The sequence below is a fragment of the Pinus tabuliformis genome, chromosome 1_2, assembly GCF_031772625.1.
Source record: "Pinus tabuliformis cultivar Carrire ecotype Pingquan chromosome 1_2, CPIR1, whole genome shotgun sequence".
Lineage (NCBI taxonomy): Eukaryota > Viridiplantae > Streptophyta > Pinopsida > Pinales > Pinaceae > Pinus > Pinus tabuliformis.
The window spans coordinates 48,378,236-48,391,623 of record NC_142298.1 but is presented as its reverse complement, the minus strand read 5'-3'; the positions used below and the strand labels follow the sequence as shown (position 1 = coordinate 48,391,623).

Sequence of the window (13,388 nt, the reverse complement as noted above, 5' to 3'; positions counted from 1 at the left end):
GGTAATTAGGTTCTTGATTTTCCAAGTCTTCATTTGTTAAATTCGAAAAATAACTTGCAGAGCACCTGTTATCCTTCTCTATCTACCCATAATCCATCAGATAATCTGCTCCAACCCTTAGTCCATGATTCATACCCTTCATTTGCCATACTTTCCCCACCTTGCCCTAATTCCTACATTCTTGTGCATCATCGCTTCCTCCATCCTTGAACAAATCCAATCGCTCCTTAGCCTCATCCACCAAGTCCTAGACCTCTTCACAACCCTATCTCACCTCCATACTCATTCCTCCATCTTTTTCCCTCCATCCATGCTCCAAAATCCCATTTCGAAACATCTTGTAGAAGAATTACAGAACATCCTGTAGAAATCCTAGAACATCCTGTAGAACCCCTGCAGACTTCCTGTAGACGCTCATAAGCGTGGTTTCTTGGCAGCCAAACTTTGTGAAAGTCTCTGGAAGGGTGTTAGGGACTCCTTAGACCCTCTCTGAACCTTCCCGACCTCTTCCAAGCATTTCTCCTCCTTGATCCACCTCTGCACAGTCAAAAATAGTTAAAAGCACATGCATGATAATTCCAACAACTTAATCAAAAATGCAAAAAGATGTTTTCTTCAGATAGAGGTAGTCTAGAAACATGTATTTTACCTTCATAGAAAAAATGGCATCTCTTTCAGTAGTTTGCATGCTCTCCTTTGCGTCAGTAGGACTAGCTGGTAGAGTTAGGGTTTGCTAGGGTTTGCGTTTCTTTTTGGCTTTCAGTTTCTTTTTGCAATTAGATTAGCTTCCTTCGAGTTAGCTTTCATCCATCAATTAAAAAGCTTCTTCTAAGAGCTCATAGAAGTTGGCTTAAGCTCCTAGTGGACTTGTGCCAGCTGACCAAGTGACAGTTGCGGCAAGAGCTAGTACTTGTGCATACAGCACCGTCGCTTCCAAGTTTGTTACGAACTACCGGGTTGATAAAATTAAAGAAGGGAGTTCCAGGAGTTGTAGCATTGTTGCTACAATACTGGGGCTCACCATCTTTTTGGCGCCGTTGCCGGGGAAGCGTCAGAGTATTGGGGATTGTCGCTTTTCTTCTTCTATTTTCCACTACAATCTTCTACTAAGTAGTTTATTTCATTTCCATTATGCAATTTCGTTTATGCAAAAGTAGAATAGCATTTCTCGCTTTCATAGATTAGCATTTCAATTCCGCAATTTCATTTCTGCAAGCGTAGATTAGCATTTCAATTCCGCAAGCGTAGACTAGCATTTCATTCCTGCAATTTCATTTGAGCAAAATAGATTAGTCCTTTCCTGCTTTCATTTCAATTCCGCATTTTCGTTTCAGCAAGATAGTTAGTTGCAGTTCAACCTATTTTAGTTTTGCAGGTACAAGAAGAAGAATACAAAAAACAACCAAAAAGATTTCTTTTCATGCCTTGTAGGAGTAGAGATAAGTTAGAAAAATATTTTCACAACACCCCCCTTTGCTTCACACAACCAATCTTCTCTCTTCTTCGATGGTTGTGACTAAGAAGATCCCCTGGGTGGACATCAAGACATATCTGAAGAACCTCTAGGGGAGAAGAAGAAGAAACATTCCTCTGGAGCAAATGGCTACAAGCAGAAATGTTGGGAGCAGCACCTTGTCCAAAGACGAATTTGAAAATCAGATCGAAGATTTCAAGAGTGATATGAGGCAGTTTCTTGCCATGCAACTGGATATCTTGCGGATCCAAAAGAAGCAAGAAGAAGCCAAGAGGGCTTTGGCCATTTTTTGTCCTAGGTGCACTAGAAAGCATCCTAGGAACAAATTTCCATTGTACTCCATAGAAGTGTGTTTTGTATGTGAAGAATACCATCCTACAGATCAGTGTCCTTCCTTACCCAGAATCAAAGCCGCATATCAGAGAGCCAAAGAAGCCACTGAATCACTCTATTATATGAACCAAATGAGGCCACATGAACCTAGATCTTATCAGCAGGAACTGCAAGGGACATCCGAGACCTATTATGACCCCTATCAAGCTACTTTCATGCCTTCTTGGGGTCCCCCTGCTCATCCTTCCTGGTTCACACCTCCTTGTTCCTTCATAGATCCATATTATGCCCAACCAGCTGCTCATTCGTTTCACTCTTATGCTCAGCCACAGCCTCAGTGGAATGCACCTCATCAGGGGTGGAGGCCCCAGTACAACACTCCTCCCACTTCTTTTCCTCCACCACCTGCGCATCCACAACCATCGCCTCCTCCACCAAGGCAACCCCAAATGCCTACCCAACCACAACCCCATCCACATCCATCTCAAATCTACGCCCCCACTCAACTCCCCATACCACCATTTCCAAAACCATACCATGGAGTAGCTCAACCCAATTGCAAAGCTGAGGCACAACATGTCCAAACAACGCCTCTTGAGCTCAATGATCTTCACCATAGCTCAGGAAGAGAATTGCAAAAAAGAGATCATCTTGAAAGCATTGAAGGATCACATCTAGCAAAAGAAGATTCAGAAGAGGAAATCAAAGAACCATGGGATTTACTTGATGAAGAGAAGACATTAGAAGCAGAGATAAAGAAATATCCTTCATGGTTACCATCAAATCTTCCATGTATTCAAGAGAAAGATCAACAAAAAGAGGAAGATGAGGAAGTCATGTTAGAAGGTGACATGAAACATGATCCAGATCAGCAAAAGAACCAAGGATATCAGAGCTATATTGAGATATGGTTTCAGACGGTCACTAAGTTGCAGCAGTACTATCTTCCTCAGCTATGTTTGATCCCTTCAAAGTCAAATCATTTGGTCTCTGAAACCCGGATACCTGTCAAAGCATGCATTTCGAGCCTTCACATCATCTTGTCTCTAATCTCGATGTGCACATGGCTCCATTGGAAGTATTCTTATACTTGAGAATGATTTTGTTTTTCAAGTAGGGTAGGGTAGAAAAAAAAAAGAAAAAAAAGAGAAAAAAGAAAAAGAAAAAAATGAAAAAAGAGGAAAATAGAAATCTAAGGTGAAAACCTCCTCAGAGGCGCCTTAGATTGGCTCATTGATTGAAAACCTCCATGAGGCGGTCAATGGGTTGGGAAAAAAAGAGAAAAGAGAATAAGATCTCTGGGTGAAAACCTCCCTTGGAGGCGCCCAGGGCAGGCAATTAGGGTGAAAACCTCCATGAGGCGCCCTAGTTGTTTTTCAAAAAAAAAAAAAAGAAAAAGAAAAAGAAAAATAAATCTAATTTCCATTGAATAATTTCAAGTTGCAGCAATGACATTGCAGGTCAGGAGGAACACTCAAAACAAAGACAAAGGAGTTTTTGTGCCTTCTAGAGGAAGTTCTATATTTCTACATGAAACATCCTGTAGAACCTTCAAGCAAGCCAGATTTGATTTTGGAAGGGGATCTAAAGCTTGGAATCCATTGGTTATGCCTGCAAGCATCCATGTTCCCATTCCTCACCCTTTTCCATCATCTTTTCCACCTCATTGTGCTTCTTCATTGTGCTTCTACAGGAAGTTCCTGTAGAAATTGTAGGAAGCTAGAAATGGATTTCAAAAAGGTGGTTTGGCGAACATGGTAGCTTCCTCAAGGGTTCAGAAGTCCTCCTGCAATCTTCAAACTCCTCCTCCATCATTTCCATACCTGCATCACAACCCAAGCTCAGTTTTTCTTTCCATGCAAAAACTTGCAAAATGCTTTGAAGAGAAAATACATAGAACAAAATTTGTTTTTGCCATAACTTGAAAACCATGCATCCATTTGAAAAACCGTTTTACAGAGAGTTGTATAGGGATGATGGCAACATGCTCGAGCAGTTTCAGCCAATTCCGGTGCACGGTTTCCAAGAAATCAGCCTCCATCACCATCATCCATTTTTGCATTTTCTCCATATCCGTGCATCCGTTTCAAAACCTGTTTCATGGGGATATGCATATGAGTGATGGTAACCTACCCAAGTAGTTTCAGCCAATTCCGATGCACGATTTCCGAGAAATTGATCTCTAAAATCTTCAGCCATTTTCTAATTTTCTCGAAATATGTGCATCCATTGATCACGATTTTGCTATGGGAGATGCATAATGATGATAGGAACATGCTCATCAAGTTTTAGATCGATCCGGTTTACCGTTTGGGAGCAATGGCAAAAACAAGTTCTGATCTTGTGAAAATTCAGCAGCAGCAGCTTGAACGTGCAGATTTGAATGTGGAAACAAATGCCTGGAGCTTAGATCTAGCTAGAGGACACCTGCACAAGAAAAAAACAACCAAAAAATCAGCAGCCAAGCCACATGCAATCACAAAAACAAATGCATGTAGCAAATGAAGGATCTCAGCACTTCACAGCAACCACACACAACTTGCAGGTACATGACTAAACTCGTTCCTCTATTTGCATGAATGTAACTCGTAAATAGCATGAGCAATGAGATGGTTGGGATTAAAAAAATCGGTGGCCAGCTAACTGGCCACCCTCATCCAGTTCGAACAACGCTCGGTGGGGGAAATCAACACGTGTGCTCAGCCATCTCAAGAAGAAAATTGAAAACAGGTAGTGGTGGTTGTTTAAAATCCAACGTAATTGATGGAAGTGAATACAGGCAGAGAACTACAGTTCATAATTACACTACCGTGGGGACCAATGGTTTGCATGGGGCCAACGTGCACTTAGCCAGCTCACCCTCCATCAGTGGAAGCCTCCATAAACAACCAATCGAACTCATCCTTGAAATGCTCTCACCATTCGCTGATTAATTTGCGTTTGCAACATTCTTAGCTGAGATTGCAGTTCAAGTCTGCCTGGCCGGCATGAATATCATTACTAGAATTACTCTGGATGTAGAAACGAGTCATTTTGTTTTCGTAGCTTACACCCTGGCTGTTGCTACAATAGTTATTTCTCCTTTTGTTTTTTTCTTGAAAGAAACCAACGCCCTGCAAAGACCTGTGCCATCTTTTGGCAGATCTTTGTGCTTGCACTGGCTGGGTAAGACCACTCTATTTTAGAATTTCTACTTTGCTGGCCTAGATTACACCTCCGCTACATTTGCTTCTGCAACGTCAAACCTGATTCCTGTTGTCACATTTGGGATGGCCACAGCTTTTAGACTGGAGAAAGTTGATATCAGGAGTAAATATGGCCAAGCCAAAGTTGTAGGAACCATTATATGTGTGGGTGGTGCAATGATTATGACCTTCTACAAGGGCCCTGTTCTCATTAGGCTCAATAGGGTTCTTCATAACACATGGCTGCTTGGAGCACTGATGCTGTTTGCCGGCTGTTTATTTTGGTCTGGATGGCTTACCTTTCAGGCTCTAGTTGTTAAGAAATATCCAGCAGAAATTTCATTAACAGCTCTCACGATGCTGCAAGGAACTCTACAGTGCACTGTGGTGGCTTTAATTTTTGAGCCAAAGGCCTCTGCTTGGAGGCTAAAGTGGGACATTCAGCTTCTCAGCATCATATACTCTGGAGTATTATGCTTTGCATTTGCCTTCTTTGTACAGACTTAATGTATCCGTCTGAAGGGACCTGTCTTTGCTGCAATGTTCAATCCAACTTCAACCATAATTGTTGCAGTGTTGGAACAGCTAATCCTTCATGTGAAATATTATCTGGGAAGTCTGCTGGGAGCAATTCTAGTAATAGCAGGACTGTATATTGTACTATGGGGTAAGGCAAATGATGACAAGTTGGTGACAAGCCCAGAAAGCACAACCCTGCAGATGTATCCAACAACATTAGTGATTGGAACATTGACATTAAACCAAGCTGCCAAAACAGAGGGGGACAAAACCACACCAACACCCAGGGAGAAAAGACTACAGAGTAGAATGGAAAGGACTAAAAAAGTCCACGTCAGTGAGGGCACCTCTAAGGTAGTCACAGCCAAGTTGAAAGGAAAATCACCCACAACCAATCAGGATACAGTGGTGTTGTCTGTTTCTACAGGAAGCCAGAACTCAACTACAGGACTTTCTACAGGAAGTTCTGTATTTTTACCAGAAACATCCTGTAGAAGCCTTTGGGTAGGCTAGAATAAATTATGGAGAGGGATTTGAAGCTTGAAGACTGTTGAGGAGACATGCAACCACTCTTTTCTTCCATCCTCCACTGGTTTCATCTCCTTTCGCCACCATTGCTGCCATCAGATTGAATATACTTGCACAATCATACCAAAGCTGAGAATTCTTTAGGAAAAGGAGCAAGTAGTGGGAAAAAGCAAAGAAGCATGGTTTCATGACAGAGAAGAGGACATCACTTCAGAAGCTTGGCATGACAGGGAGGCCACCAGGGCCATCAAAGATGAGGATACAGATTGGTTGCTCAGAGGATGAGCAACACTTTCAGTAGGGGGGTGATGATGAGCCCCAAAAATGGATAATTATTTGGGCTCATTCAACCTCCTAATTCGACTTAATCCACCATTCTCATTAGTTTATTGCATGTTTTTGATTATATTTATGCTAATAGAGTGAATTGGGTTAGTCATTATGCCAACAAGTCTAATGTGTGCTTTGTGTAGCCTTTTTGGTCAACTTGGAGACAAAATTGAAGGTCTTAATGAGCACTTGGCAGCCAAATTCGTGGGAGAACAAGGGAGAGGATTTGTAGGCAGGTGTCCCCTTCATTTATGGGCCCTTACCTCGAATTCTCCACCATCAGCTCGGAGTTCAAAGGCCACCAAATCAATTAGCACAAGGGCAGCCAAGCAAGTCAAGTAGGACTATTGTTGACTACAAGTTTTGGGCAGCCGAGTCCCTAAATTTTAGGAGGACTGTTGGGGTCCTCAATTTGTATAAATAAGAAGGCTTAGGGCCTCATTTTGGTTAGCTAGTGGTTAGTCAATTTGTAGCTGGTAGTTAGCCAATGGTTAGTCATTTTGTAGGCAGAAGTTAGCTAGTTTGTATTTCGATTTTGAGGCAATAGATTAGCTTTGCTTTCAGCTCATTTTCAAGTTCTCCTTGTGGACAGTTTTGATGTAACTCTTCTTTTCTAGCTCAATAAAGATGAATCCAGCTTTGCACCAGCTCTAAATCTCTCTTAGGAGGCTATAGCTCTTGGGGTTGGTCCCATCTCAAGCGCCCAATACCTCCTTTGATTATCTTTATGTGTTTTTGCTGCATTCTTAGAATAAAATCTGCTATTTAGATCTAAATCTTGCTTTGTTATTTAGTTTGTTTTTTTTTATGAGTAAAATAGCTTTTCATGCTCAGATTTAGTTGATAGGTTGTTAACAGAAAAAGCTTCAAGAAAAGGGCCAACAAACATCTGTGGTTTCACCTCTCCCTCAGTGGGATCAGGAGCTGTGACTAGGATGACTTTGCTGCCCACAAAAACGTTGTTTTGCTTCACCATGCAAGTATTAGTGTTGGATTTTTAGTTGTCAAACTTGATATCAGTTTTGAATGCATGCTTAGGGTTATGATTGCTTAGTTGCATAGTTAGTTCATCTGATTTTGTGCAAATAAACTTCTGTTCCATTTCTTTTGCTATTATCTAGGTCAGATTAGGTCAAGGTAATTAGGTTCTTGATTTTCCAAGTCTTCATTTGTTAAATTCAAAAAATAACTTGCAGAGCACCTATTATCGTTCTCTATCTACCCATAATCCATCAAATAATCTGCTCCAACCCTTAGTCCATGATTCGTACCCTTCATTTGCCATACTTTCCCCACCTTTCCCTAATTCCAACATTCTTGTGCATCATCGCTTCCTCCATCCTTGAACAAATCCAATCGCTCCTTAGCCTCATCCACCAAGTCCTAGACCTCTTCACACCCCTATCTCACCTCCATACTCATTCCTCCATCTTTTTCCCTCCATCCATGCTCCAAAATCCCATTTCGAAACATCCTGTAGAAGAATTACAGAACATCCTATAGAAATCCTAGAACATCCTGTAGAACCCCTGCAGACTTCCTATAGACGCTCATAAACGCGGTTTCTTGGCAGCCAAACTTTGTGAAAGTCTCTGGAAGGGTGTTAGGGACTCCTTAGACCCTCTCTGAACCTTCCTGACCTCTTCCAAGCATTTCTCCTCCTTGATCCACCTCTGCACAGTCAAAAATAGTTAAAAGCACATGCATGATAATTCCAACAACTTAATCAAAAATGAAAAAAGATGTTTTCTTCAGATAGAGGTAGTCTAGACACATGTATTTTACCTTCATACAAGTAATGGCATCTCTTTCAGTAGTTTGCATGCTCTCCTTTGCGTCAGTAGGACTAGCTGGTAGAATTAGGGTTTGCTAGGGTTTGCGTTTCTTTTTGGCTTTCAGTTTCTTTTTGCAATTAGATTAGCTTCCTTCGAGTTAGCTTTCATCCATAAATTAAAAAGCTTCTTCTAAGAGCTCATAGAAGTTGGCTTAAGCTCCTAGTGGACTTGTGCCAGCTGACCAAGTGACAGCTGCGGCAAGAGCTAGTACTTGTGCATACAGCACCGTCGCTTCCAAGTTTGTTACGAACTACCGGGTTGATAAAATTAAAGAAGGGAGTTCCAGGAGTTGTAGCATTGTTGCTACAATACCGGGGCTCACCAACAGGCTATCAGTGTATGTACATCATAGGATCCCAGAAATTGAACAGTATGCAAATCAGGAAGGATGGGTAGAAGGGACCTTAATAGAATAAATTAGTAAACATGAAAAGATGGAAAAAGCTATGAAAGATCTTGAAAAAACCCTTGACCTGGGCTCTTTTGGACAGGTATCTTTCAAGCTACCTCAACAATCAGGAGTTGGAACATCCTCTGTTGGAACTTCTCAGCAGTCTACATAGAAAACCAGCACATCAGTCACAGGGACTTCAAAGGGTAAAGAGGTAGATACCACAGAGCATCCTATAATGACAGATCAGCCAGCAATGTCAAAAGAATAGAATCAGGGGCAAATTCCTCCAGCCCAAACTAGAGCACCAGAAATTCCAGCACTGCAAATTCCTCTAAATGAGGAAAGAAGCAAGAAGAGAGACAGAGAAGAGCCAACACCTATCAATGGACTTGCTGAACAACCAGGAGCAAAGAGACAAAGACTAAATCCTCTGCCAGAAGAGGAAATTATTGAAGAAACGATAGACAGTCTAAGAGGTGAGAGGGTAGTCAGCCAACAGACTTCCCCAGTTATAGAAACATCAACTAGCTCCCATAGGTAGGAGCTAGAAAGGAAGCACAGTGTCAAGGTGTCATCCACCAGGCCACAAAGCAAACAGGCCTCAGACATTAAGAAAACTTTCACAGAGATAAAGGCCAAGAATGATCCCATGAGAATTGAAATCTATAATCAATACTTGAAAATGGCCCCCTCAACCCAGCAAAGATTGATGTCTGCCTATGATATTAAAGAAGGCAAAATGTTAATGAGTTATTTTAAGCTAAAGGTACAGCAACCCCAGTCGACAGCAGATTACATCAGAACAAACTTGGAGGTCCTAGCCAAAGACATTCATCCACTGGACCAAATTGAACTTCACAAACAGACTGGGGAAATGGTTTATTCCACACTAACTGACAAAGCAATGTTGGCCCACCAGTTACAAAGTTCCTTAGACAACACAATAGCTCAGTTACATTGGGAGAAAGCTTCTTCTTTGGCCAAGGATAATAGAATCAAATCCTTAGAAGAGATCATCATGGAATTGGGACATGACCCCAAAGATGCTAAAGGCATAAAGGCACTAATCAAGAAAAAGGAAGAGGGCATTGCTGCCCTGAGGAAACAGCTGAAGCTACCTCCTTCAAGGCACCCTTAGACTATAGAAATCATAGAGCAGAAATTAGAGGAAGACATGATGGACCTGCTCATGAAACTCAATGAAAGATTAATTGATATAGAGCAGGCACTCGAAAAAGCATTAAAAGAGAAGCAGGGAGAGTCGACCTCCCAGCCACCTGAGGTAATCCCTATAGTCACAACTGTAGTCCCCTCAACAATTGGATCAACATTGGCCCCAAATGTCCCAACAATCACAATAGAAGTAATTACAGGTATAGAAACAACAGGAGCAGCACTAGGCAACAATAGTAATATGAGCACAGAAGAATTGATAAAGGCCATGGAAGAATTGAGACTCCAAGTGTCAGAATTGAAACGAGTGAAAGAGCAATTGGCAAAAGTAGAAAATAGTTATGATAAATCCAAAATAAGTGTGGCAGAGAAAATAAGAGAGGTTAAAGCATTAGAGAATAAAGTGAGAACATTAGAGAAGGATCTCACTATGGATAAGCCTCTGACAGAAATCCAAGGAATTCTTTGGACCAACATCAATGAATCCCCAAATAATGTTTGGCCATCTATCCAAACTATTTATGAGTAGATTGACTTAGTGAAGGCAGCACATGGAGAAATTCAAAAATCAAGAGCTTTATTAGGAAAAATGCCTGATCAAGCCAACCAGCTCATACATTTTTTGAATAACAGAAATAGGAAACAACTGGAACAACTCAGCATCCCAGACAGGACAGGCACCATTTTGGAAATCAAAAGAGTTCTAACCAAGAGGACTTTAATATAGAATTTGGAAAGAAGATGCCAGGATATGCAAGTAGAAATTAATTCTTTCATGGAAAGGTTTACAATTTTGCAGGATAAAGGGCTGCTAAGTCTTTTAGGAAATAATGATCGATTAATGAAGCACATAGATTACGTACATAGATTGAACAAATATGTTGCTGATCAAGTTAGTTCATCGAAAAGTGCTTTAGGAGTAAAAGCATTGCCCACAGGCCAAGTTCTCTATGATAACTTAGAGAACTTATTTTATATTGAGCATGAGGTAAAACATTTGTTTCAGCTCCAGCCTAATTTTTTCAGATATACAAAATTTGATGAAACCCTGAGGAAACTTCAGAAGCATAAATTTCCAGAGCAACAATGGTGGGAAGACATGTTGGGGATTTTGTAAATTTCTCTTGGGTAAAACATAAATTTCGGGCTATTTTTCCGTGATAAGATAAACAGAGATAAATGAGGCTCAAGCAGGTCGAAGTGTATCTGATCAGGGTCCAAGAACATCCGACAAAGACACAGTATCAGTTTATATTTTCCCCATTTTCGATACTGTTTGTCTCTATCTTTTGTAAAAAAGGGATTAGTCATCACTAGATATTATCTCCATTAGATATTTTGTATAAATACCCCCCAAAACGAAGTATTTGGGGTTGGTGGGCATTCCTAGATTTTGTTGTAATACTGAAACTTTGGAATAAAAAAGTTGTTGGAACCATCTGTTGTCTGGACTACTAGATGAGAAATTGATGCAGAAGACTTGTCACAAAATTCTTGAATCAAACTCTGGATTAGTAAGTCCCCTATATCTCATGTTTTACAGTTTTCTTGTTTGCTATATCATCTGTGTTTCATAATCTGAATGGTAAAGAAAAGGATTAATTCAGAATTTGCTTAAACTGCACTCTGTCTTCAGTCTTTATTATTCTCAGTGTTTTCTTCAGAATTAATATAAACAGTGAATTCTTAATTTCTCATGTTTCCTGATTCTCGCATATTGACTATTTTCTAAAGAATTCTTAACTGCTCCTTAACAGTGTTCATCCATTTTCCCTCTTTCAGTATGTTGAAGGGTTCTTAACTGCCCTTTACCCAATTGAGTCCATTCCATCTGATTCCAGCCTGTATTTGTCCCATGTTTGACTACCTTTCTCTGTGATACCTGTAATGCTCCTATACCAATTGGTTTCATATTTCATGATTGACTAGTTAAATGCCAAATATGTTCATCCTTTCCCTGCTACAAAGGTTCCATATTTTGAAAAAATGAAAAAATGAAAAAAGGGCATGCCCTAAAAGAAATATCAAAGGGCAAAAAGAATGAAATGGTCCAAAAAAAGAAAAGAAATGAACCCCAAATAAAGAAGACCAGGAAAGTGTGCTAGTCCAAATGCCACTACTATTCTATTTTTGCAAAGAATCTCATTGTGTGCAATCAGTTCACAATTGCAACAGTTGATGGATGGCCAAACAATTTAATCTTGGCCAGTTCATGTTTCAATTTCCTATTTTAGAGATAGAGAATAAAATCTATTCAAACAGTTCAATCTTGGTAGATAAGTAGTTAGGTAGAGAAGCAAAGGTGCTCAACAGTTAAATTTGAGCCCTTCGAAGAAATAAGGGCAGACTTAGATAGGATTGCAATGAAAAGAAAAAGAAAATTTGTAAGGGTTTGCTAGTCTAAGTGCACCCATGAAAGAAGAAAAAATGTTGGGTATAATAGGCTGGGTAGGCAGTTTGGTGTTGTAGAAGCATGCTTATGATTAACTTTTGTTTCTCAAGAGGTTCATCTCATTTGATATCATAAGTGCAATGGCAATTATTTGGTTACAAGTCAAGTGATGCATGTCTAACTTCCCTTCACACTTCTTCCAAAATCACTTACTAACCTCCCCCTAAGGATATTGAGATCTTCTCAATACTCTTAAATCACTCCATTTCATGAAAAAACCTGAGGAAAATAGCATTCTTGCCTTAGGCAAAGAAACCAAATTTCTTGTGTAAAATCCTCTTGTTCCCTAAGCCTAACTTGTTGAACTTTATAACTTAGTGCTCACCCTTCATAGATCCATTGTGACCATTAACATTACTATATAAATCCCTATATTCCTCCACCCCCGTATTATGTAAACATATGAAAAACCCCAAAAAATTTAAATATCCCGCCCTTGGTTAATATATAGCCATAACACTATATAAATGAGGGTTTAATGGTTCACCCAGAATGCATTAAAAACCTCCGCCGTGCAAATATTCAAAAGTTAATTAACACCTGGTTAATTAAAAGTTTTATCCCCCCGACAGCCAATAGAAATCGCCCCAATATATTTAAAAAAATTATTTATTACATGGGTCCCGTGCCATAGCCCTGACCCATCTCCGACATACCGCCAACCGTTGGATCTGATCTTATTGATTGTATGGCTCTAGATCATATTGCACCTCCCCCTCCATCCAATATTTATTGCCTGGGGAGCTGGCGGTATTCCCGCCGTACCTGGGACACGCAGCGCCCTCCCGGCATGCTCACGACCCCTCCACTCGAAACCACCATAGCGCATAAGCGGTGTGGGCCGATACCGCTTACCGCCCTCCCGTTGACCCCGCCCACTGACGTCACCCCTACGTCACCTCCACATCAGCATCTGTACCCCGCATCACGACAAAACGTCACGTCCCAATGATGTCATCTGACCAAAAAGCGCCAAAAAGCCCCGCAAAGCCAATTTTTGATTAAAAAACCCATAAAATTGTCATTTTCTTTCATTTTCATTCGTTGTTTTCACAAGACTGTTGCATGCAAAATTACGTCCAGTAGCTACCAAAGCTCCAGTCCACCACCCGACCAAGAAAAGACCAGTCCCCCACTGCTCAACTCGTCAGTCAACCTGCCAATT

General features: G+C 40.7%; 1 protein-coding gene across 1 annotated transcript; it reads left to right on the top strand.

The window, feature by feature from the left end:
* Nucleotides 1-4,794: 4,794 nt before the first annotated feature.
* LOC149204355 (WAT1-related protein At5g07050-like) lies at nucleotides 4,795-13,175 on the top strand. Its single transcript, XM_089397100.1, has 4 exons — nucleotides 4,795-4,893; nucleotides 4,993-5,460; nucleotides 5,503-5,682; nucleotides 13,002-13,175. The coding sequence occupies exons 1-4, from the start codon at nucleotides 4,795-4,797 to the stop codon at nucleotides 13,173-13,175; spliced, it is 921 nt and encodes a 306-aa protein (XP_089253226.1).
* Nucleotides 13,176-13,388: the final 213 nt, after the last annotated feature.

Coding starts and splice junctions, on each gene's coding strand:
- LOC149204355 (XM_089397100.1), top strand. CDS start 4,795: ATGAATATCATTACTAGAATTACTCTGGATGTAGAAACGAGTCATTTT. Junction 4,894..4,992: donor CAATAGTTATTTCTCCTTTT/GTTTTTTTCTTG, acceptor ACTCTATTTTAG/AATTTCTACTTTGCTGGCCT. Junction 5,683..13,001: donor AGGCAAATGATGACAAGTTG/GTGACAAGCCCA, acceptor TGGGACACGCAG/CGCCCTCCCGGCATGCTCAC.